This window comes from Echeneis naucrates, chromosome 20 (assembly GCF_900963305.1).
Source record: "Echeneis naucrates chromosome 20, fEcheNa1.1, whole genome shotgun sequence".
Taxonomy (NCBI): domain Eukaryota; kingdom Metazoa; phylum Chordata; class Actinopteri; order Carangiformes; family Echeneidae; genus Echeneis; species Echeneis naucrates.
Genome location: NC_042530.1, coordinates 17,056,934 through 17,081,367, shown reverse-complemented (window position 1 = coordinate 17,081,367; position 24,434 = coordinate 17,056,934). Strand labels below are relative to the sequence as shown.

The following is a 24,434-nucleotide window of genomic DNA, read 5'->3' as shown; positions in this document are numbered from 1 at the left end:
GAGGCCGTTTTTGACAATAAATAAAGCTTTGTAACTACAGAAGTACTAATCCCACAACTATGGCTGATGGCTTAAATGAAAGAAAACATTTGTCCCTTTACATCTAAAATACTGAATTGAGTCATTCCATAAAAAATGGGACAATTGAAAATACAATATTTTTGGGAAAAATTAAAAGCGAGTTAGAATTTTTTGGGGAAAACAGTGCTATTGCAAAATGTTAGTTATGAAACAGGTTAAATTTTAAACATATGGTTCACACACTCCCTGTCCACATGTGTACCAAATTTTAGGTTGATAGATAAAACTACTGAGGAACTATAGAGTTTTTACCAAACAGTGTCCCTTGGCAATCTCCAGTGTGCCAAACCTATCCAAAATGGTGCAATTTGGCTAAAATGCACACTGCAAGATTTCAGTGACATACACATTTTTTTAACAGATAACCTTTTGCGGCCAATCACAGACATGACTGCTTTTAGGAACACCAGTTACAAAAGTAAAATTCATTTGAAAATTTCATTTATGGGGATGAATATACGGTGTCCAAAACCTATCCAAACACAAATTTGACTATTTTATATTGTTATTTTGAAGCTTTATAACTCCAGAAGTAAACCCACAACTATCAGTGATGGCTTAAATTAACAAAGACCTTTTAAAATATGAATTTATAAAATTTCATGTATTGTCTTTTATTATTAATTTCATTATTACATTAAAACTTTGGGCAATAAAAACACACTTTTTGTGGAGACATCTGCTGTTTACTTTTTGAGGAGAGCCAACAATGGGACCAGCTGGCTGTAGGCTGCCATTGTCGACGTCGCCTTCCTTTTCGTCCTGACTTTCAAACCTTGCAGCACCCTATTCACCATGTTGGTGTTAAAAAGTGGCAAACTTCCCCACGACAATAACAAAAACGAGGGGTAAAAATTGATCAAAAACCCAGTTAAATGGAAATCCAGTCCAACAGCATTGACTGTGTGCGTCACTACGTGTGCGTGTGTCCCATGCAGCTCAGCTCCAATTACACAGGCCTTATTTGGGGTGAAAAAATGGCCCAATCAGAGATTGTTATACATCAGAGGATACCTTAGGGTCTCTACTATTTGCACGTAATAGATGCGCAGTCTGACGGACCTTTAAATTAGTATTAGCACATAGGGGAAAGATGACAAAACATCCAATTAACTGGACACGATGGATAAAATTGAACTGCGGATTATTGTTGGGCACATCTTCAGCTTTAAAATGAGGGCAAGCTTGTGAACTGTTTTGATGTTTTAGTAGGGGCTTGATTGGGGCTAAACAAATAAATCTGATTTGATTTGATTTGATCGAAAAATGTTTGTTTTTAACGGCAGTAGAAAACGGCGTCTGACTTTTTTTCTTTTTTGTGAGCAGGCTTGTTGAAAACTTTACTGGGAAATAAACTAAATTTTTGTACTTTTTCTTTCTATGACAATATACAATTTTTTGATGGTGAAAGAAACAGTGTAAAGATGGTACATATATGTTTACACTCCCTTTGTTGTTGACGTGGCTTCGCTTGCCGTCATGTTCTATTGTTCAAGGCATTTTCAGTAACTATGATAAAACCATAGCACCTGAAAACTTCAAAATTTTTGTGCATGTTGCTGAAATTGTACCGCGGCACAGAACAAGATGGCAGTGTAGAGCGCTCCTGAGTCGATTAAAGAATAATCCCCCAAAAAACTATGAAAGGACTGAAAATACAATTTCTACTTTGACACGAAATGAGTGGGAGAGTTAGCGAACAACAAAAATGGCGACCCTGACCCTAAACAACTCAGTTCAGTACTAAAGGGCCTCACGAGTATCATGAAGGAAATACGAGACCTCAAGAGGGAAATGAAAGAGGACCTCTCAAAATTCAAAGATTAAGAAGAGGTGAGAAAGGAGTTTGCCGTCCTCACAGAGGAAATGACATGCAAAATGGCAGAAAACATCTGTCTAAAGCCTGGAAGGAGAAAATACAAATCGAAGGGAGACATATTTTTTGACCATGATTATCCAATGGAGGTGATGAAGAGACGTAAATCCTACTCTGAGATTAAAAAGACTCTGAAAAGCAAAACGATCCGCTTCTAAACACCGCTGAGTAGGATAAGGATCCACTGACCAGATGGACCCAAGCTCTATAACAATGCTGAAGAAACAGCGCAAGAGATGAGGAACAAAGTGCTGGACATACCGGAGAGGTGCAGCAGCGGCCCCCCATTGGAGGGGTGCATCCTGAGAACCTCAACATAGCAACGTGTTGGAGAGAAGACAGAGATAAATGGGACGACTATCGCCCATGTAAGGGGGAAAATCTACAGTGAACCCAGAGGAATTAAATGTCTCTTGTTTTTTAGTTAGCTTCTACAGTGGCTGGGTGAGTAAACAGAGAGACTAAAACGGGTCAGACAAACAGTTTATTTTGATATTACTGAAGTTATTTACAGGGGGACTATCAGATTTATAGTTAACGTTTGTGTTGTGATTTCTACTTTATTTCTGTGCTTTTTTTTGTATACCAAAAAGGGTTCCACTGAAGCAGACTTAAAATGGGGAATTCTAAAATCATCCCTCTCCCCCAGAAGCACAAGGCTTCTCTGATGTTTACATGAGAATCAACAAGGAAAACTATAAAACTAGTGATTGTTGGACTAATCTAGTAGGATGGGAAGACTTATTTCAGGTTTACCCCAAATCACTAGGAGGGGCCCCTTGCACACAAAAGATCGTCCCTCACTCCCACCAACAGGGAGGCAGGACCTATGGGGAATAAGGTCCTTATTTGCTTGGGAGTTCAGTTAAAAATTTTGGTGCTTGTTCATATTTTGTTTTTAGGAAAATATGGGTTGATAATATTACAGTGGAAGGATTAGGAATCATTTTGAGGGATATAACCAATGCAATATAATGACATAAAGGTGGTGTCGCTGAAAGTCAATGGCCTGAATAATAAAGAAAAAAAAGAGGTAAGGTTTAAACTAAATTTAGAAAAGAGAGGATGCAGATTATTTTTTTGCAGGAGACACACTTATCATAAGAAGAGCATGAAAAGTTTAAAAAGTTAGGCTACAGGAATTAATTTTACAGTTCCTTTGGACAAAGTCATAAGAGGGATGTGGCAATACTGATTGTAACACGAAGTTTGAATTGATTGAGGGTTAGGGTTAGGTAAATTAGAAAACCATCTGGTGACACTATTCAATGTGTATGCTGCTCTGCAAAGTGGGAAAACATTTTTTTGGAAAATATTTGATTGGAAAAAAATTGGAATTGGAAGGAACATTGATATGAATTGGGGGCTTCAACATGGTATTAAAAGTTGAATGGAGTGTGTTTGTGTCAGCAGGTGACTATGTGTGTAGTGTCTATCTGAGTCAATGATGAGAAGTGTGTGTCAAAGTGTGAAACACAAACAGCAAAACAAAAGACAAGTCAGCAGGCAAGGGAAGGAGAGCATGATGCTGGATGATGGAGGTTTACTTTCAGGCCTCCCTTTCTCAATACAGCTGACACATTCTGCTCAGCTGTATTGTGTCCCTGACAGGTTTACAGCTCCTCCAATTAATTTCCTGGAGTACAGGGCAGACAGTCAAAACAGAAAAACAACCCACACTGTTTTAAAGTTATTTTCAGAGGATTTTGGCCTAACATAAAAAGTCATCTGGTTAGGGTAGATATAATTTTAGCTTGTTTTTCAGAGAATACATATAGCCAAAACTTTTCATCCTGTTACAACAATAGACAAAGAGGAGTCTACATTTTGGTCCATAGGAGATTACTTTTTACTTTAAACATCTTTCAGCTGATCCAGCTTTCTTCCAAGCATTTTTTGCAATTATCCAACATATCAGCCACACCAACAACAATCATTTGAGGGGAATTTACACAATCCTGAATCCTTCTATGGATCCCTAACCCTAACCCTGGTCTGGGGATGGTATCCTGAAGACAGGCTGACCAATGACCCCAAAGCAGCACAAAACGCCTTCCAAATGCTGGAGATAAATTGTGGACCTATGTTAGAGGGGATACCATGGAGTCTGAATACATTGTTCACAAGGAAGTCAGCAGTCTCACAGGCAGAGGAGAGCTTCTGGAACAAAATGCAGAGATTTCAAGAAATGGTCAACGATGGTGAGGATGGTGGTGTTACCTTGGGACAGGGGAAGACCGGTGACAATGTCCACGGCAATGTGACACCAGGGGCGGCTGGGAACAGGCAAAAGACGGAGGAGACCAGCAGGCAGTTGGTGTGAGGCTTTACCTCTGGCACACACCTGACAGGCAGCTATGAAGGCTCTAGTGTTGGCATCCATGGTGGCCACCAAAAGCAACGTTGAAGGAGCTTGAGGGTGCAAGTATCCTGGATGACGGGCTATCCAGGAGCTGGTGGTCGGGGCTTGAGAGGCTTGAGGGGGAGTCCTGGACAGAGAACTGTCTAGAGAGGGCCTGTTTTTGGAACCAGGATGGTAAGTAATGGTGAAATTTAACCAATTGAAGAACAACACCCACCGGGCCTGACGAGAGTTAAGGCGCTTGGCGGCTTGGATGTACGCCAGGTTTTCATGATCAGTCCAAACCACAAAAGGGCTTCACTGAGGTGGGGACTGGCCACTGCTTAATTTTTTCCGGGTCTGCCTCCACCTGCCCACTCTTGATGGTGGAACCCAAAAACACAATTGATGCAGAGTGAAATTCATATTTCTCAGATTTCACATACAGGTAGTCCTCCAGCAGTCTTTGGAGAACCTGGCAGACATGTGAAATGTGCTCCTCCTTGTTGCATCAAAATGTCATCCAACTAGATGAACACGAAACGATTCAGAAAGTCTCCAAGCACATTGTTCACCAGGGTTTGAAAAATAGAGGGGATGATGAGGGGCGCATGATTCAACTGCCTCTCTTTCAGGGTGGGAAAGATTGTACAGACAACCAAAAGGAAAGGGGGTCCAGGAATCATATCAATAGCACAGTCATATGGGCGGTGAGGTGGCAGTGAAAGGGCCCTGTCTTTAATGAAAACCCTGGCAAGATCATAATAAATGGCCAGGATGAGTGACAGGTCAGGGGGTTGACTAGGTGGTGGAGTGAGACTACCCTCTGTGGGAGGTAAGGCAGATTGCAGACGAAGTCTGTGACAGAAACTGCTCCAGTTAATAACTTTACCCTCTGCCCAATCAATTAGGTGGTTGTGTAAAACTAACCAGGAGTGACCTAAGACTATAGGGACAGAGAGGGAGTGCATTAACTTGAGGGAAATAAACTCATGATGGTTGCTGCAGAGGACTAACTGGAGCGGACTGGCTTGGTGAGAGTTGTGAGTGAGCAGTTTGCCATCCAGAGCCCTGATGTCAATAGGCTCTTCCAAAGTTTAGACGGGAAAACTGCTGAGCCACCATCTCATCAATAAAATCATTCTCAGCACCAGAGTCAACCAGGGCACGAAGGGGAACGGGTACAGATGAGGAACCAGAGAGGCGTGAATAGCTAACCGTACTTATTGGAAGAGGAGTGAGTTAGGTTTGTGGTGAGTGGTGGGAGGGAGTGGGCGAGGCACACTGAGTTCAGGTCGCCAGGAAGCAGGTTGACAGAGAGCAGAAGAGATAGCAGAGCAGGGAACTGTGGGCTGGGAATTTCTTTCTCTCCTCCGCTCCCAGAGATGATTAGCTAATGGCTAATAAAATGAGAGAATCCAACGAGGATGTCTCGTCCCTCACGACTAACTCGTCCTTATCCTGGTCACTGAGCCCTCTAAAAAAGACCCAAACTCATTCGACCCCGAACTAGTGGCTAAAACCCTGAAGTTGATGGAAAAATCCGCCACACACAACCGACTGTCTGCCTCGCAGGTCTGGACAGAATGTTCAAATACTTTTCTGAACTCATCAATTAACGGAAAACGATTTGAAAATGTATGAGGAGCCCTCCCACACAGCTGGAGCCCAGTCTCATGCCCTCCTCCGGAGTAACCCCACCACATATTGAATCTGCAACTCATTTGAAGAATACGTGAAGGGATTCTGTCCTAACACTAGGGAGCATTGCAATAAAAAGGCTTTACATTTGTAAGGGTCCCTTGAGTAAGGCTCAGGATTGGCAATATATATCAGGACTCAGAACAGAGGAACCCAAAAGCATGAACACAGAGACAGTAGAGAGTCCAACAGGCTTTCATCAGTCTCAAAAACAGGCAGGGGTCAGTAACCATGCAGATAATGCAGACTGAATCCAGAGGACTAGGCAGAAGCTTCAGACTGGAGAGGCAGGCAGGAGTCAGGAAACCAGGCAGGCAGGCAGGCAGACCAGGCAGAATAATCCAGGGGTTGGGCAGAATCTCTAAGACCGGGTAAAAAGGCAGGGTTCAGGCATCAGACAGGTGGGTAGGTAATGAACGCTGGAATGCTAGGCAAGAAAACAATCTACCAGAGAGCAGGGGAAAGTGGACTAGTATACGTATAGGAGACTGATGGGGGGATGGGCCTCAGGTGGGGAGATGGGTGGAGCAAACTAGGTGCAGGGAATGAAGGTGATTGCCAGGCAGGTGGGTGTGTCAGGAGCTACAGAGACAGGAGAGAGAGATCAGGCAGATGTCACTGTTACAATATAAGGCTCTTTACTGGAAAGCGGGTTAGAGGGCTGAGCAGGTGGGGAGGAGGCTAATTTTAATAAAGTTACAGACTAGTTTTGTTATTGATTTTTCTGGCAACAGCAGCTGCCAGTTTTATCTGTTAAAAAAACAGGTCATTTTTTTTTACAGTGTGTTTGGGAATGAGGCCAACAGCATTTTCCCCCTAAGATATAATAACAACTTCTTCTGTGGTTTTGGCCGAGTATCCAACTGATAGGCTCATAAAAGCTCACTGTAAATAACAGATTTCAGACTTGTTTACCTTGGAATAAGATCTTAGGCATCCAGAAAGACCCAAAGCTCACAATAATCCCAGGTTACAGTATTGAATGGTGTAAATCAGAGTTATCCGCTATCATATGCCAGGCCCCACCAAGAGCCTTTTAAACAGCAGAGAAAATGAATTTGCATCTTAATTCAGCTAAAATCTGCTTTTTATTTAAAAAAGGAAAACAGGTTTTGGGATTTTATTAATTTCACTATACCAAGCAGGTGGTTTCCTTCTCGGCTGATGGTAGCAAAGACTGAGCTATATAATAACAGAGTTAGTTTGAGTAATTGTAATATTTGACAGAAAATTTGTATAAGTGTGCTATCTATTTATCCACGTGGACGAGTTGATCAAGTCAACCACTTTAATCACTGGCTTGATGCTAATAGCATGAAAGGATTTTAATAGTCTGACTAGTCAGTATTATGTGCAAGCAATTAATTTTAACTAATGCAAAACAGCCGTATAATTGTCTATAAATATGTGTTTAGCAAACAGAAATTCCGTTTTATTTTTACATTGTAACTTTCAGATTTATCTTTACCCCTTTGGATTCCCCTTGCCTGTAACCACTGTAACAATCAAACACAAACCACACTTAAGTGAAACAGTATAGGCAGAACTTTCTGCAGGTGTATCAAAAAAATACAACGAAAGAAAGTGTGAGAAACGGGGAAATAAACAAATAAACAAACACACTGAGGAAGTAAGGAGTTAAGACCACTTGAAATGGTGTGCATTTTAACGGACATATTAACATATTGGTGCTCCAGATTAGTATGGTGTGTGCAAAGGGCTGCTCTATCTGTCATTGAAACTGTCTCAGCGTTGTCAAAGCTTAAATTTAGCTTACTGTATATTGTTGACTGGAGGCTAACTCGTGTCCCGTGTTATTACACAGCAGTATTTAGGGTGGCGCGACTGTCGCCGACTTTGCTGGTCGGAGCCGAGTGCACACCGCGATGGCAAGAGAGCAGTAACAGACTGTCGGGCCTGCCGGTTGTGTATCTTGTTGACAACCGTAACGTTAGCGAGCCAGACGGAGTACGGGAAATGCGGGACAACGGCCAAGGTAAAAGACGGCTGCTTGTGTGATTTTTCGATACCAACGCGACCGACGCGGCACATTTAATTCATGGAAAGCCACATTTCAAATGAAACCAGCAGTTTGACTAGCTCTGTGATGGCGGACAACTAGCACGGTTGCTAAGCAGCTAAATTAGCATTCCGGCTAGTTGGCAGCAGATGTTTAGTAGCTAAATTGTCTAAGTTTGTAACGTCAGCCAGCTAAATCAGACCTACCTGGTGTGCGGCTAAAGATAAAAAACAACACCCAGAGTGTTTAATTTGTGTGCAGACATTAATATATAGTTTGCCAACTGGATGCTATACCGGTAGTAAGAACAGTCGGCTAACGTTGAGCTAGTTATTCCAACAACAACAACAACAACAACAACAACAACAGCACTAAACTGTTTTTTTCTGCCGCAAACTGGCTATTTTATAGATGGCTCAGCTAGACGACTTTAGCAATGGTCGCATACCAATGGTGTTGCATAGCTATATGTCGTTAGCCAGCTTTATGTGACTGACACTATAAACATAACTTCACCAAACACTGGGCAAGATTTTAGACAATTTCTCCCCGGAGGACAGTAGTTCTGTGTTAACATAGTTTATGAGCTAACGTTAGCACGCCAGTAGATAGTACAGTTATCCTGTGTGAGTTAATCATTCTAGAGTTTGTGTCTTTATGATCAGTGTTTGTGGTCACAATAACAGTGTGGTTAGCATATGGCCTATGGATAATTCTTCATCCATTACTGTCCAATAATCCTTGTATAATCTCAGAATTTGGTCATCTGAAAACAAAGAACATTGTTATAGTTCTAATACGTCTAATTGTTGACCTTTCTTTGAAGATGTTTCTTAAGTCTCAAACAACTGTTGTTCCAGTTAATACACAGGTAAACATGGGCCTGTAATGAGAGGCGCATTACTATTTAATAAAGCATTGCTACATTGTGTCAGTCTCACCTCTTCTATAAATTCTGGACATGAGCAATAATCCACTCACACTTTTACAGTCCCTGACTGAAGTCTTCAACATGGATTGCATGGTTAACAAGGACTTAAGGGACACCTGATTGGGATGCCCATCAATACAGACAAGGCCAAATTTTTCAGTTGTGAACATCCTGAATTTGCAGATTTGGCTCTCAGATACAGAGCAGAATGCATTCAGATAGTGTTCAGACCCACTGACCTTATTCATGTCTTATTACATTGTAGCCTTATGCTAAAGGTGTTTAAAATGTTTCCCCTCATAAAGCTATTGAGGTATCTCAATAGCTTAATGAGGTAAGATAATCACATAAATAATCAGGCTAAATCCAAAATACTTAGCTGAAGCAGCCATTGTATACTTTCCGGACTTTTGATTGGGTTCAATGAAGCTTTTGGTTTAGCCTCACATTCCCAGAGTTGCCCCTAAAACACAACTGATTGTCCTGGTTATGTGCTTAGGGCCATTAGAATGTGAACCTCCAGTCTTTTGTCCCAGTTGCTCTATACCATGTTTTCATCAACAAAGCTTTGCTCCATTGATCACTTCCTCCATTTTGACCACTTTCTTGGTTCCTGCTGCTGAAAAACCCCTCCTACAGCCTGATGTTTCACTGTTAGCACAGGTAAAGTGCAATGCCTTGTTTCCTCCAGACATGATGCTCACGCTTGAAGTATGATCACTGAAGCATTGGCCAGAGTAACCATGGGATTCTTGGCCAGTTTTCTTACCAATACCCTTACCCCCCCCACTTGCTCTGTTTAGCTGGAATGCCATCTTTAGAAGTGCTCTGGTTATTACAAATGCCTTTCATTGAAGATTTGTTTTTGCAGTCTTTCAGTACCTTGGCGCAGCCATATATCTTGAGTTTTGCAGGTATTGTTAGCTGTGACTTCCTGTGAAGACAGATGACTTTCAAAATAAGTTTAATCAACTAATCAACTGTTAAATACCAAAAGTATACAAACGCCTCAGAGATGAGCAAGATGGGAGCAATCTATATTTCAAGTGGCATAGCAAAATGTCTGAATATATCTATTTCAGCTTCTTTCACTTTTAATAAGTTAGCCTCACAATTACTGGACGTTAAGTGTAATATGATGAGGGGAGCGATTAATTTAATCAGTTCTAGCATGAGGCTGCAATATAACAAAATGTGAAAAAGGTGAAAGTGTCTGAGAACTTTCTGAGTGACCTGTATATATAGGGGTATGAATCACTTGCAGGAAGCAGAAACCTTTGCTTCCTGGCCACGTAATACACTTGCTTGTGTTCTCTGTCTTTTGCCTCAATTTCTTTATCTTTCCCACACCATCTCTCCCTCCCTTTATATGCATGGTGACCTTTGGGCAGCATGAAAGCAACTGTTGGCAAAATAGGAGTTACAGTCTGTGAAAATAATGTGTCATATCATATCTACATCAGTAAAACTTGTAGGAATTAAAAGCATCTCCTGATTGTAGTTAAGAGAAAAGAGAGCTGGTTTAAAGATGCCTTTCGCTTCACCAATGAGGGCTATGTACTGTTTTTTTTTTCTTTGAGAAATTAGAACCTTTGCTAAACTGTTCAGTTGACACAAATTTTGTTTAGACTGCTGGACAGGAACCCTACATGCTCTCAAAACAGATTTATCACCTGAACCTGCTATTATAAAATTTACTGAGACTGAAACAGTTTTTATTTATGTTTTTTTTTATGTATAATGCCTCACCATGAATATTAATCTCTTCTATCTTTATCAGCCTGTAGGTCATTGAAAACTGTGCATTTGGTACTCAGATAGAGTCAGATAGATGATGGTGGTGTAAAAGAGTTTTTCAATCTTATAATCAACTTCCTTACTTAGCACCATCAAACTGGTGTTTATACTGAGAGGAGAAAATTTTTTGAGTTTCTAAGACGGGAGTCTGGTCTCCAGTTAGTAGTCAAACTTTCAGATACAGATTTTGTATAGAATCTGAGTAAACTGGCGTCAGTGATGCGTATAGTTGTGTAATTGAAATGTAAATGGTCCTACTTCATCCTTATAGGTACTGGTACTTAATCTTAACTCTTATTGGCACTTTTTGCCATTTTGTAAGAGAGGAAAAAAAAGTAAAACAATGTTACATGTTATATATGTTACATATACATTGTTTAGCTTACTAGTAGCCTCTACACCAGGGGCTCTACACCACGGGCTCTTGGAGCATAAAAAGCACACCTGGCCATGCTCTGTGAGCACATGTTTTTGCCATGATTTACAGAATCTCACACGAGTGCGTATGACAGAAAGATTTGGTGAGATAAAAGGTGTGAGAGAACTTTGGTGTCCATATGAATTTCGGAATAGAACTAATAGTTTTAAAGATTGTTGGTACTATGGTTTTGGAAGATTTGACTGGTTTCATATCCAGTTTTGGCACCCATCCCTATCCTCAGTACTGGTCAGTTTGACAGACTTTTGCAATGGGAGTTAAGAGTATTGGTGAGAATGTGCATGTAAGTCATATCCTGTGGGTAAACTTTGTTAGAATTGTAGTTTTCCTGGTCCCTCTTGGTCTCAAAGTAAACATCACAATTCACAACTGTTGCATTGATTTCCTTGGTAAACTATTCTACACTGTATAGGTCCAAAGTAGTATGTTAGAAGGGTTAGCCAGTTTGCTTGTCCTTGGTTTACAGAAAATAATTTATATACATATATATCAGTGTTGAGTGTTTGTATCATTGTTTAAGGTGGGACGCTAAAACAAAAAATTAAGTTAAGGCACCTCAGATGACTAAAATATCTCCAAACAAAATGACATCTTCGTCAAAAGGGTAACTGCCCATCAAATGAACACAGGTTTGCATATATATATACATATATATATATATATATATATATGTATATGTAGAGTCTCCCGCTGTCCAGCAAAAAGCCAGGGCTCACCAGTAGATGGGGAGATACTGTTGAGCCAAACTTCTTCTAAAGCCATCCCCAATCAAAGACCTGTGTTTCACGCCAGGCTCCTCCTCCCTGACAATTCCCATGCCTTAGCTACGTTCATCGACTCCGGGGCCAACGCCAATATCATTGATGAGGATCTAGCACTTTAGTTGGGATAGAGCGCACTTGTCTGCCTCATCCGTTCCCCGCCAGGGCCCTTGATGGACACCTCCTGGGAACTGTCATTCATCAGACCATCCCTGTACCCATGTTACTCTCTGGTAACCATAATGAGACTGTCCAGTTACACATCCTGCCATCCCCCAGCATCCCTCTGATTCTGGGGTACCCCTGGCTCCGCCATCATAACCCCCACATCGACTGGGGAGCATCCTGGGGTGGAGCCCCTCCTGTCACCAGATCTGTCTGAGACATGCTGGCATTCCCCAGCACTCAGCCTGCCCATTCCCATGCCCGTTCCACCCAAGGGCCATCTCTACTCTTTGTCCGGCCCAGAAAGAGAGGCTATGGAAACCTACATCAATGACTCTCTGGCAGCAGGAATCATCTGGCCCTCTTCTTCTCCCGTGGGAGCAGGATTTTTCTTTGTCGGAAAGAAAGACAAGACACTGAGGCCATGTGTTGATTATCGGGGCCTCAACAACATCACCATCAAGAATTGCTACCCACTCCCTCTCATCTCCTCAGCCTTTGAGCTTCTCCAGGGGGCCACCATCTTCACCAAGTTGGATCTCCTACCATCCTACCATCTGGTCCGCATCCGGGAAGGTGATGAGTGGAAGACTGTCTTCAACACCCCTCTGGCCGCAATGAATACCTGGTGATGCCCTTCGGTCTCGCCAACGACCCCGCTGTCTTCCAAGCCCTGGTTAATGACGTGCCCAGAGACATGCTCAACTGCTTTGTGTCTGTATACTTAGATGACATCCTGATCTTCTCCAAGACCCGTGAAGAGTACGTCAGTCATGTTCAGGCAGTTCTCAAGCGCCTCCTCGAGAACTCCCTCTCTGTCAAGGCCGAGAACTGTGAGTTTCACGCCTCCTCTGTCTCCTTCCTGGGCTAAATTGTGGCTCCGAGTAGCCTGCAGATGGACCCATCCAAAGTCTCGGCAGTCACATCCTAGTCCATCCCTGACTCCCGCAAGCACCTGCAACGTTTCCTGGGGTTTGCCAACTTTTACCGCAGATTCATCTGCAACTACAGCACTGTTGCCGCACCCATCACAGCTCTCACATCCACCAAGGTGCCTTTCCACTGGACGCCTGCAGCTGACAACGCCTTCCAGACCCTCAAGGCACGTTTCACATCAGTGCCCATCCTTCAAGTTCCTGACCCAGACAGCCAGTTTGTTGTGGAGGTTGATGCCTCCGATGTTGGCGTGGGAGCCGTCCTCTCTGCCTCTGTTAATCTGTCTTCTGGTTTCCACCCCCAGTCCAATGGCCAGACTGAACGCATAAATCAAGAATTGGAGACAGCACTGCGTTGTATGGTGTTCCAGAACCCCTCCTCTTGGTCCCAGCAGCTTGCGGGTTGAGTACGGGATTTCGATACCTGCTAGTTCTCCGGTCCTCTGCCTGGTACTGCTGCCTCATCCACATTCTGTGCCCGCTTCATTCTGGGCCCTCTGATTCCCCCCCCTCAAACCCCTTAAAGGACTGCCTTTTCCCCTTGGAACTGAACTGTGCTTATTGACATGCTTCTGCTGACAATAAAGGTCATTACAAATCTCCCTGGTCTTGTTGGTGCTGCTTTTGGGTCCAAACCTCACCCATTACAACAGTAGCACAACACCTAATACTGTGCAGCATCTTCTTTTTTAAAACCGAAATAATTCCACACCGATGTGTGGTTCTTCGAGACTCAGTCTCTGTTGCGTCAATGTCTGACTATTCTGTCAAGCCAGAGGCCATTTCGCAACAGGTTAAGGTGCAGCATAAATAGTTGATGCATTCTAGTGGTCTGTTCTCTCTATGGTGTGTGGGTCACATGACCACTTTTTTTTCCTTTTTTTTTTAAATGGCCACATTGTAATCGCACACATTGCGATTAGAAAAAGCAGTGGTCCAAAGAGTTGGCGTCCCTGGTGAAACACTGAATGTGCTGTCTGTTCTTAGGAAGTTTTTGGCTGAGGTTTGCTCTGTTAAAATCCCCCAGTATGATGAGCAGGGAGCCTGATGTTTTTTCTCCATGTCTGTTACTTGGTCAGCCAGGTGTTGTAAGAGGCCCATGATTCGGTCTGCTTTTTAAAAACTGGAAGCCCGGCAAGTTGGAGAGAAGTGTCCAGGATGTGCTCAATGAGGCATGTTTCATTGAAGCACAACATGGCAGAGTGGTGAAAGTCCAAGTTTGAGGAGTTCAGCAGCAGCAGTTCGTCCATCTTGTTGGCCAGAGAGCGGACATCAGCCAGATGTCTCGCAGGGAATACAGTGTGTGGTCGTCAATGCCTCATCTTTATGAGCGTTCCTGTGCATTTCTCCCGTTGACGTCTGTGTCCCCTGGAAACTCCGTAAATAATTGCTGTGCTTCTGACCAAAATCTCTGAAAAATTTTCAGGGTTTGTGAAAAGTGGCAGAAAATTAAGATGAGATGCGTGTCATGGTCAAGATTTCATCTGTGCTAAAGTGAGCCATGATGGGAAAAGGGTAAAAAAAAAAAGTGAAAAAGATTGTCCATACCACAGAGAGAAACAAACGTTCGACTGCAACATTTGCACATCACGGCACTATTGTACAAATATTCCACTCCAAATATTTCTAATGTCAATATACATATAAATGTATTTAAATGTAATGTATAGACATGTATATATTTTTTTGTCTTTCCCTCAGTATGTCCAAGAAAGAAACACCAGAGTCAAATTCTTAGTATGTTTACACATATCTGGCAATAAATTATTTCTGACTTTGATTCTGAAATGCTTCAATAATGGTGATGTGATTTTCAAACACATTTCCGCTATTTGGATATAAATTGTTCACAGCGTTTGTCACTGACTGAAGTTTGTCATCAGGCACTGCCGTCACTTAATTGACTCCAAGATGACAGACTACAAAAGGCTACAGGCTATGACAGGCTATGTCAGTGTGTTGTGACACACAGACATGACCACAGACATGTAGTCATTGCTCATTATTAGCAGGCTTGGCTCCTAAATGTTAACTACTTAATGTATAGCTCTGACCACAATACCAATGTGACAAGTCATAATAAAACAGGTGGAATTGTCTGTAAGACAGAAGAGACTAATTCACTTAAGTTAGGTTCAGCAGTTGAACATCAGATAAAGTTCAGGTAGGCATTGTGGTGGCGTAGTGGTTAGTACTGTTAGGGTTAGGGTCACTTGTTTGGTTCCTGGGCTTGGGACCTTTCTTGCGGAGTTTGCATGTTCTCTGGGTACTCCTATATCATCCCACTGTCCAAAGGTTAATTGGTGACTTTGGCCACTCTAAATTGTCTGAGAGTCAGTGGTTGTCTGTCTGTGTGTGTTGGCCCTGTGATGGAGTGGCAACCAGTCCAGGGTGAGCTGTGATTTGCCCCAGCACCACCGCGACCTGAAATGGATAACTGGTAGAAGATGAATGAATGAACGGGAGCATACAAACCTGTGGGTGACGACATGGCTTCTCTCCCTTTTAGTGAAACCATGGGACATGGAATAGACTGAACCAGAGGGTCTAGCAGCACAACCCAATTGTGAGTATAAATATTTTTTTCTATTTTTTTCCTCCATCTTTTAAAATGGCATTGTCTGCACCTGTCTCTATTCACCGTTGTATCAGTGTAGTCACAGTAGTGTTGAACAATGTCCTCCATACAAAACTGTCTAAACAGTTAAACCTGCTAATCATCACTGAAAGCTTCAGTGTACACCAATGATCATAAGCTGTAGATCCATTAGTGATCTACAGATTATTACTGACTTATTATTAGGAGAACTACTGGGCTCCTAATAATCTACTTTGGCCTTTTAAAAACCATATTGATGAGTAATTAAAAAAAGAAAACTTGTCAAGCTACTTTCCTCTAAAGGTTTATAAAACCCAAACAAGACTAGGTCTACACTACAGTTTTATTGTCTTGCTTTTTTCAAATTTTTGAATTTACAAGGCTTGGTCTTGTGTGTTTGTTAGCCTGCAATTGCAATATTTTTTTGCAGACACACATGGCATTCTTTAGGTGTCCCAGTCTGTTTTTAAAATCCACTGTAACCCAGGTTACTAAGAGTTTGTAACTTAAAAAAAAGAGATGATGATAAATATATGATGACATTAAATAGTAACAGTAGTTCAGTTCATATTTAATTTTCTTTAAGAAAAGAATAAATTGTTAAAAAAATAAATCAATTAATTAATTATTAGTACACTGTGGTTCAGTAAATAACAGAATAAAAAATTATTAATCTTTATTGCAAGGATATTATTTTGTCAAATGATGTGAAATTTTTTTACTTCCAGCTTTTGCAGGTACTGGGAATTTGTAGCAAATTGTCTATTAGCTAGTGGCTCATGTGACCTCCGCATGGCAACAATGGAGTAGATGCAGCCAGCAAATCAAGAATCTGTGTTAGTGCGTAACTAACGACATAGACCGAAGGAAGTTGACTTAGTTTTTGCTCAGGTGTCCCCTCCTGGGCACACCTGAGTTTGCGAAGTGCAGATGACATGAGAAGAATTCTGTCTCAAACATTGCAGTGGATTTTCTGGCAGAAGTTTAAGTTTTTCATTCTTTTTTGGCAAGATGTCAGTTTTTGTCGAACACTATTCCTGGATGCTAATGAATTAGGAACAGACTAGGATAAGCTATTGTACGTTGTGTTGCTTTGGTGAGGACTGGACTGCTAGCTGCATTGGATTCCTCGTGTGTGATTCTATTGTTGCTCTCCTCACTGTGTTTGTATTGGTGACGGAGTTCAGCGGTAGTGACCAGCCAAGCCCAGTAGATGAGACCATCCTGAACCATGGTTAGATCCGACATCTGCACTCAACAGTCGACCAAAGTATCCTCACTGACTATCTTTTGTTTTTTGAAGCTTTGTATTAGTATTAGTAGCATTGTAGGATGAGTACTAGTATTGCCTAATTCTACACTTCTGAGAGAATGCCCTTGCAGTCGTAGCTACACCATGGCAAATCTGCCTCTGCACATTAGGATGGTCTGTCTAATTAGTCCTATGTTTGTGTTTTAAAACTAAATAGTTTTGATATTTTGATTGGAGAGCAATATGATAATTTTTTGTATGTGTGTATGGTTTCAAAGGTTTCTAACTGTGTTGTATGACATGGCCACGGCCCCATCCAGAGAGTCTAGCCATAACCACAGAGGAACATCACAACTTCATGCCATTGGTGAGTCCAAACACAGGCAGGTGGGAGAAGTGGTGGAGTTCCCTGAGAGACCTTTTTTGGATAATGTAGCACTTTATTTAATAGGGGTGTCACAAGCATGACTGTAAGTCAGATATCGATTGAATTGACATCACTATTTCGACCCTCAAAATCAGAGGTGGAATCAAGGATGTAGTCTCGTACCAATGACACGTCTCACAGGCATTTCAAAAAGAGAAAAAACACACAATGTACAGTGACTCAATATTACCTCCCCTAACTTGAGTCTGCAGGCATTTAAAAGACCCCATAACCCTAACTGCAGCTCTTACAGACCAATATTGGTTCTAAAATTAGACTACACAGTATGTGTTCAGTAATTGCAAAACGATAAGCACTGGCCTGGTAATTAACCTGGATATAAATTAAATGCACAGAACACACAGATGATCATTTACAATTATACACAAACAGCAAGAATACATAAACTTTGTGGCTCAAATCTGGACAATTATACAATGAATTGCCAGGGCATTAAGATCCCAAAAATTCTAACCAATATCTATACTATGAAATACTTACTAACCACTTAACAAATAAAGGAGGATTAAAATAGATGGACTTTACTATCATGGTGCATGTATAACCAAATAGATACAACTAAAATTAATACATTAATATTTTGGTATATTTCAATCAATAGCCATAGAGATACCCCCAAAGCAATTTATTGAGTGGAAGATAATGATTTCTGGGTTCATATGAAATTACAACTACCCAAAGAAAAATTATGATTACCACAGTCAAATATAAAGAAGAGTTATAAATCAGTGCAATTGAGGTATTTGATTAATTGGTGTAACAGTGCCAAAAAGAAAAAAAAAATTTTAAGCCAGCTGGATACACCCCCCCAGACATTACTAAGTGACAGAAATCTGAATTCTCAGCATAGAGATGAATAAAATTGCTAGGCAAAAACTACCTTAAATATCTGGTTTGGTAAATATAACAAAATGAAATTTTGAAATCATAGTAAAATGCTATGCTGGGTGGCATACAATAAAGATTTCAAACCTGCGTGTATAGATGGGATGTTTAAACATTGTTTTGTTTTTTTAAGGCATTACTACATACTGTGCTATTTCTGATAAAGGGGGAATGGATGGCTTTTGAAAACTTCCAAGACAAACAGTGAGAAAAACAACCCTCCTTCAGATTAGGGCTCATTTTAATAGTAATAGTAAAATAAAAACAGAAGCATGCAATAGGGCAGCATGGCGGCATAGTGGTTAGTGTTGTTGCCCCACAATAAGAAGGTCATGGGTTCCGTCCTCAGCCTAGGGACTTTCTGTGCGGAGTTTGCATTTTCTCCTCCTGCCTGCGTGGGTTTCCATTGGATACTCCGGTTTCCTCCCACGATCCAAAGATATGTATGTCTAGTTTAACTGGTGACTCTAAATTGTCTGTAGGTGTGAATGCGGGCATGAGTGGTTGTTTGTCTCTGTTTGTCTTTGTGTGTTGGCCCTGTGATGGACTTGCGACCTGTCCAGGGTTTACCCTCTCCCTTGCCCAGAAAGTTGGCTGGGATTGGCACTCCCTACGACCCGGAAATGGAAAAGCGGTAGAAGATGGATGGATGGATGGAGAAGCACAGACCTGACTTATATTTTGATTGATTTATAATGCTCAACAGAACATCGTCATGATTACAATCATGCAATAGGGGTTCAACTCCTCATATTAAATCTATATGCCAGAAAGAGGTTAAAATTGTAAAATAATTTAAGAGGATAATTTGGTCAATATTTGAAAAACAGAATTGGTCTTAAACCCCAGCCATAATGCATACCATTGCTAGGCTTGTGCTGGTCTCAAGCCTGGATAAAAGGGGAGAATTGCGACAGGAAGGGTATTTGGTGTAAAAACTCTGGCCAAACCAGTAATGCGAGTCACAGAGCTGACTTGCTATGTCAACCCTAAATAGGGAAAAAACAGAAAAGAAAAGGAAAAAGAAATGTAAAACACAGTTGAAAGCTTCAAATTCAGGTCAGTGGAGGGGATTTATGTGGAAAAATATGAATTGATTCTTCTGCTCATGTACATCACTTTCACATCTTCCTGTAGTGTCCAGCTATCCCTGCTGGTTGGAAGTAGTAGAAAAAAAATCAAAACAATAAAAGTGTTTGAGATAAAAGATGATTACTGTATTTTATATTAAGGGATTGCCTTATCCACAATTTCTGCGACAAGCATTAAATCAAAATTATGTTGGCGGCCAGAAAAAGAGTTCTAACAACTAGAGATCCCCTAACAAAAAGGTAAAAGAAATGCTAAGTTAACCTTTCCTCTGAACCTAAGTAAGGAAAGTAATTTTTTTTCAGTTACAAGAGGAAATGAACTATTTATTTCAATGTGTCGCTTCTACACCATTACAGTGTGTGATTATAGAGATCTAAGAATGTATGCATGGTTGTATGAGGAAAGGTATGGATGTGTGTAAGTCAAGTGCATATGTATACGTGTATATGCCAATGTGGGCTCATGTGAATATGTATGTTTACATACAAGAAACAAGGTTTCTTGTATGTAAACAAGCTTTAAACCACCACCACCAGTAAACATTGGGCACAAACAGATTGTGGACCTGCTTTATAATGGTGAAGGTGCACACTTAATACTGACCAGTGTTAAGTGAATGGTCATATGGGAAGAAAGTGATCGAGCATTAATATTTATATTTACAACAAAGTTTCGTAAGTTTCCAGTTTACGTGTAAAAGAAGTTACTATTACAGTACCTTAAGTTATTTAAATTTGAAAACAAGGCCTCAGTGTGGTTAGTTGCAAACAACTGAAGGGAGATTTTATCACTCATGACACCATAATAAGAGAGTTATTATTTCAGTGATTCTACACTAGATTACAGTACTGACATAGCCATCTATGCTATAATAACCTAAAAAGGATTGAGAATCAAAGCAAATTGTGACCTTAAAATTGAAAATGAAATTGAAGAGTGGGAAAATAATGACACCTCTATTATTTAAGATGAATGAGTGCATGGTATAGACTGAAAGTATGAAATGTTGAAAGTAAAGATTAACTTTTGTCTCTGCCTTCTTCATGTACTGCCAGTTTCCTGTGCCAAAATCAAGAGGAAGAAGAGCCTGTTTGGGACTGCCATTTATGTGGAGGTCACAGCGGAGGGGGAGTCACGTCGTACAGCAAAGTCTCACAGCTCCTCCAGTCCTAAATGGGATGAGAGGCTTACTCTGTAAGCAGCAATAATTTGTCTCCTTTGTGTGTATTGTTTTTTTTATGTAGTTGTGCCATAGTGAGTTATTTATTTATGTCAACGCCACAATTTCTTGGTCTTCTCTTTGTGCACTCTACTTGTGCTCCAGAGAGAGAGTGAGATACTCAGTTCTTCCCCCATTATCCTAGGTCTATAGCAGCAAAGCTAAAGAGTAGAGGACTTTAGCTTTTTAACTATAAGCTCTGTCATACAAAAAAGTTTTAAAACTAGCCTTGGAAATTACTAAAGAGTCCGCCCCCTGGACTGATACTGGAAGTTGGTTCCATAGAAGAGGAGCCTGATAACTGAATGATCTGCCTCCAGATTTACTCTTGGAGACTCTAGGAACCACAAGTAAACCTCCATCTAGAGAGCGGAGTGGCCTACTAGGACAGTAAGGAACTATGAGCTCTGAGATATGATGGAGCTTGGCCATTAAGAGCTTTATATGTTAAAAGAAGGATTTTGAATTCTACTCGATATTGTACTGGCAGCCAATGAAGAGCAACTAACACGGGAGAGACATGATCTCTTTTCCTAGTTCCTGTTAATATTCGTGCAATTCTGAATCAACTGAAGGCCTTTCAGGGATTTGTTTGGACATCCAGATAGTAATGAGTTACAGTAGTCCAGCCTAGAAGTTACGAATGCATGGACTAGTTTTTCTGTATCATCCTCAGAGAGGATGTTTCTGATTTTTCCCAATGTTTCTCAGGTGGAAGAAAGCTGCCCTACTGACTTGTTTTATGTGAGGGACAAAGGACATGTCCTGGTCAAAAATTAATCCAAGGTTTCTTACAGTGGAGCTGGAAGCCAAAGTAATGCCATCCAGACTGATTAGATGATTATTTCTTTGAGGTGCATTTCTCTGAGGTGCTTAGGGCCGAGTACAATAACTTCAGTTTTGTCAGAATTAAGGAGTAAAAAATTATGGGTCATCCACACTTTTGTGTGTTCAAGACATGCCTGCAGTCAGAGCCAAATGAAGTCAGTCAGATAGTCAATCGATAAGTACAGCTCCATGCCGTCTGCGTAACAGTGGAAGTTGATGCTGTGTTTCCTGATAATGTTGCCTAGAGGAAGCAGATAAAGTATGAAGAGGATTGGTCCAAGGACCAAACCCTGTGGGACTCCTTAACTGACTGCAGTGCATGAGGAGGAGCTGTTGTTAACATGAACAAACTGATGTCTGTCTGATCCCAATTTCATGTTCCAGCCTCTGTAGTAAAATAGTATGGAGGCTGATCCATTGTCTGAAGCCATAGGAATATCATTGGAGACTCTAACCAGCGCTGTTTCTGTGCTAAGATGGTCTCTAAATCCTGACTGAAACTCTTCAAACAAACCGTTCCCGTCAGGGTGGTCGTGTAGTTGTCTTGCTACAGCTTTCTCAATGTTTTAGAGATAAATGGAAGGTTCAATATGGGTCTGTAGGTTGCCAAAACATCTGGATCAAGATTCAGCTTTTTAGGCTGGGGTTTGATGACTGTGGTCTTAAGGGCCTGAGATACATAACCCAAAGATAAGGTGAAATTAATCAGATCTAGAATGAATGGCTCAATGAAATTAAAAAAAAAAAAATCTCTTTAAAGAGGCTAATAGGTACTGGGTCTAATAGACAGGTTGACGGTCTGATTGCTGAGACTATAGAAGCTAGCACTGAGAGATTCAGAGGTGAAAATGATTCCAGATGTAAAAGAGGCGTTGCAGTAGTTTTAGGAGTTGCTGTATTCAGGGTTAGGGTTTATTTGGTTTACTTTGGGCTTTTGCCCCCGCCCCCTCCCTTTCCAGTACCTTACAGTAAAATTTTCCAGAGAGGCTGAATAGTAAGATTCCCCTGTAATTACCACACACCCTCCCAAAGAGAGGGACCACCATTCTTTTTTTTTAAATATCTTTTAATAGTTTTGAAAATGCAAAACCATATTCTATAGTATTTCAATGAACTTAACATTTTGCAAACTTATACACAATTATCTTCTTACATACATATGAACTTATGTTTATGCACATTTTTAGAGTAAACAAAAACTTGTGCAACAAAAAATGGACCAGACTCAGTGATTAACTCCCTTACAACAAACTTGCCCTGCCTATGTGCCCTACAGACAATGTCTAACTAAGCCAGTGAGCAGTGATAGCTAACATGTCTTTGGGGTCATCAGGTGGGAACCTCCTTTCACCTGTGTTTCCTCTAGTTAGGCCCATGACACCTCCAGGAGGCTAAACAGTGATCACTGGCGTCCCAGAGTCACTCCCCTAATGCCAGCCATCACCACTCCTCACACAAAGACAACTATCTCAAGCAGCACTACTGTCAACTATTCTGACCTCTCACCAACTGCACCAGTGAAAGCGGGGTGGGGATACAGACCCTGGCTCAGGTAGGGGGGAGAAATAGAAGAGGTGGAGATAAAAGTAGGGATGGGATACAGACCCTGGTTGGTAGGGGACATGAAAGAGGGTGCAGGAGGTGGAGGACAAGCTACACTAGCAGATTCAGCAAACAAACTCACCTGGACAGTCCTATAATCAAACCAAATCAAACCAATACAGGCAAACTCACCTGGACTAACTGCCTGGTCTCAAAGAGGCTCAAACAGGCCACATCCTCCACTTAAATACACTTCCTCTTCCTGGATTTCTTCCTCTGCTTCTCCCTAGAGTCTGTCTATCGTAACAGCTCCCCCTGCTGGGCCCCCAGCTACTATTACTTCTTCTAATCCAAATCCACTGACTGGATCTTACTGCCTCATCTGACATTTATTTGACTATTTTCCTCACTCTCTGTCCCCTTCCTCCTAACTCCCTCAACAAAGTAACAACAGATCTGGCTACAAACCCTCTGCATCCTACTTCCACTGGACAAATCCTAACCTTCCATCCTCGCTGCTCAGCATCCTTACCTAGATCTGCATACCTGAGCTTTTTCCTTTCATATGCTTCTTCAACGAAATCCTCCCACGGCACAGTCAGCTCTATGAAATATACTCTCATTCTACTCCTCGACCACAAAATTATATCAGGCCTTAGCTTTGTACAGGTTATTTCCTGGGGAACAACAAGCTTTCCTCCTAAATCCACCTGCAACTCCCAGTCACTGGCATCCTCTAAGCTGCCTTGCCTCCTTGTTCTCTTACTAACTTTCCCTCCTTCCTGAACAAACTGAATTGCAACTCTCTTTGCCTTAGACCTTCCTAAATTTGCCTGCCTCCGTATATCATTAATGCCTGCAGCTAAGCTTTTTAAAACCTGGTTATGTCGCCACGTATACTGTCCTTGTGACAGACTAACCTTACAACCTGACAAGAGGTGCTTTACAGTTGCAGTACCTGAACACAACGAACATAGCGGGTATCCATTTACCCTGAGTTTTAGGTTCTGGGGAGTTGGCAATACATCATATGTTGCCCCAATCAAAAATCTAATGCTGCTTTCCTCCATACTCCACAGTTCTTTCCAACTAAGCTTTTTCTTCTCTACACCTTCCCAGTTCAACCACTGTCCCTGCTTAGACTGAGCCACTGCCCATGCATTCCTTAATATTTCCTCCTGTCTACGAACCTGCTCCACAGCTAGCTTCCTCTTTTCTTTGGGACCTGCTCTACTCCACACTGGTTTGCCTGGGCCAAGCCCCAAGCCTCCCTGGCCTATCTGTACATTACCCACAATCTCTGTATGCCTAAGAGTTGCTTTTGCTTCCTGCACTGCCATTCTTGGATTCCATTTTCTCCCCTTGGTTGGGTTTGGAACCACCTTACTAACTACCACGTCTTTACTCCCAGATAACAGGAGGTCTGTCCTAACCTTAGTACATTTAAACACATTACATATATATAAAAAAAAAAAAATCAAGTATAGTGGCTAACCCTAACCCTAACCCTTAACCACCAGCC

The 24,434-nt window shown here is 41.5% G+C and overlaps 1 protein-coding gene across 1 annotated transcript in view; it reads left to right on the top strand.

The window, feature by feature from the left end:
• The first annotated feature begins 7,730 nt into the window (after positions 1-7,730).
• The window catches only part of wwp1 (WW domain containing E3 ubiquitin protein ligase 1), a 35,303-nt gene continuing 18,599 nt past the window's right edge, over positions 7,731-24,434 (top strand). The window contains exons 1-4 of the mRNA XM_029529059.1: positions 7,731-7,995; positions 15,557-15,613; positions 17,177-17,265; positions 20,379-20,517. Coding sequence (XP_029384919.1) covers positions 17,199-17,265; positions 20,379-20,517 — 206 coding nt within the window. The 5' untranslated portion in view covers positions 7,731-7,995; positions 15,557-15,613; positions 17,177-17,198. The remainder of the gene's footprint in view (positions 7,996-15,556; positions 15,614-17,176; positions 17,266-20,378; positions 20,518-24,434) is intronic.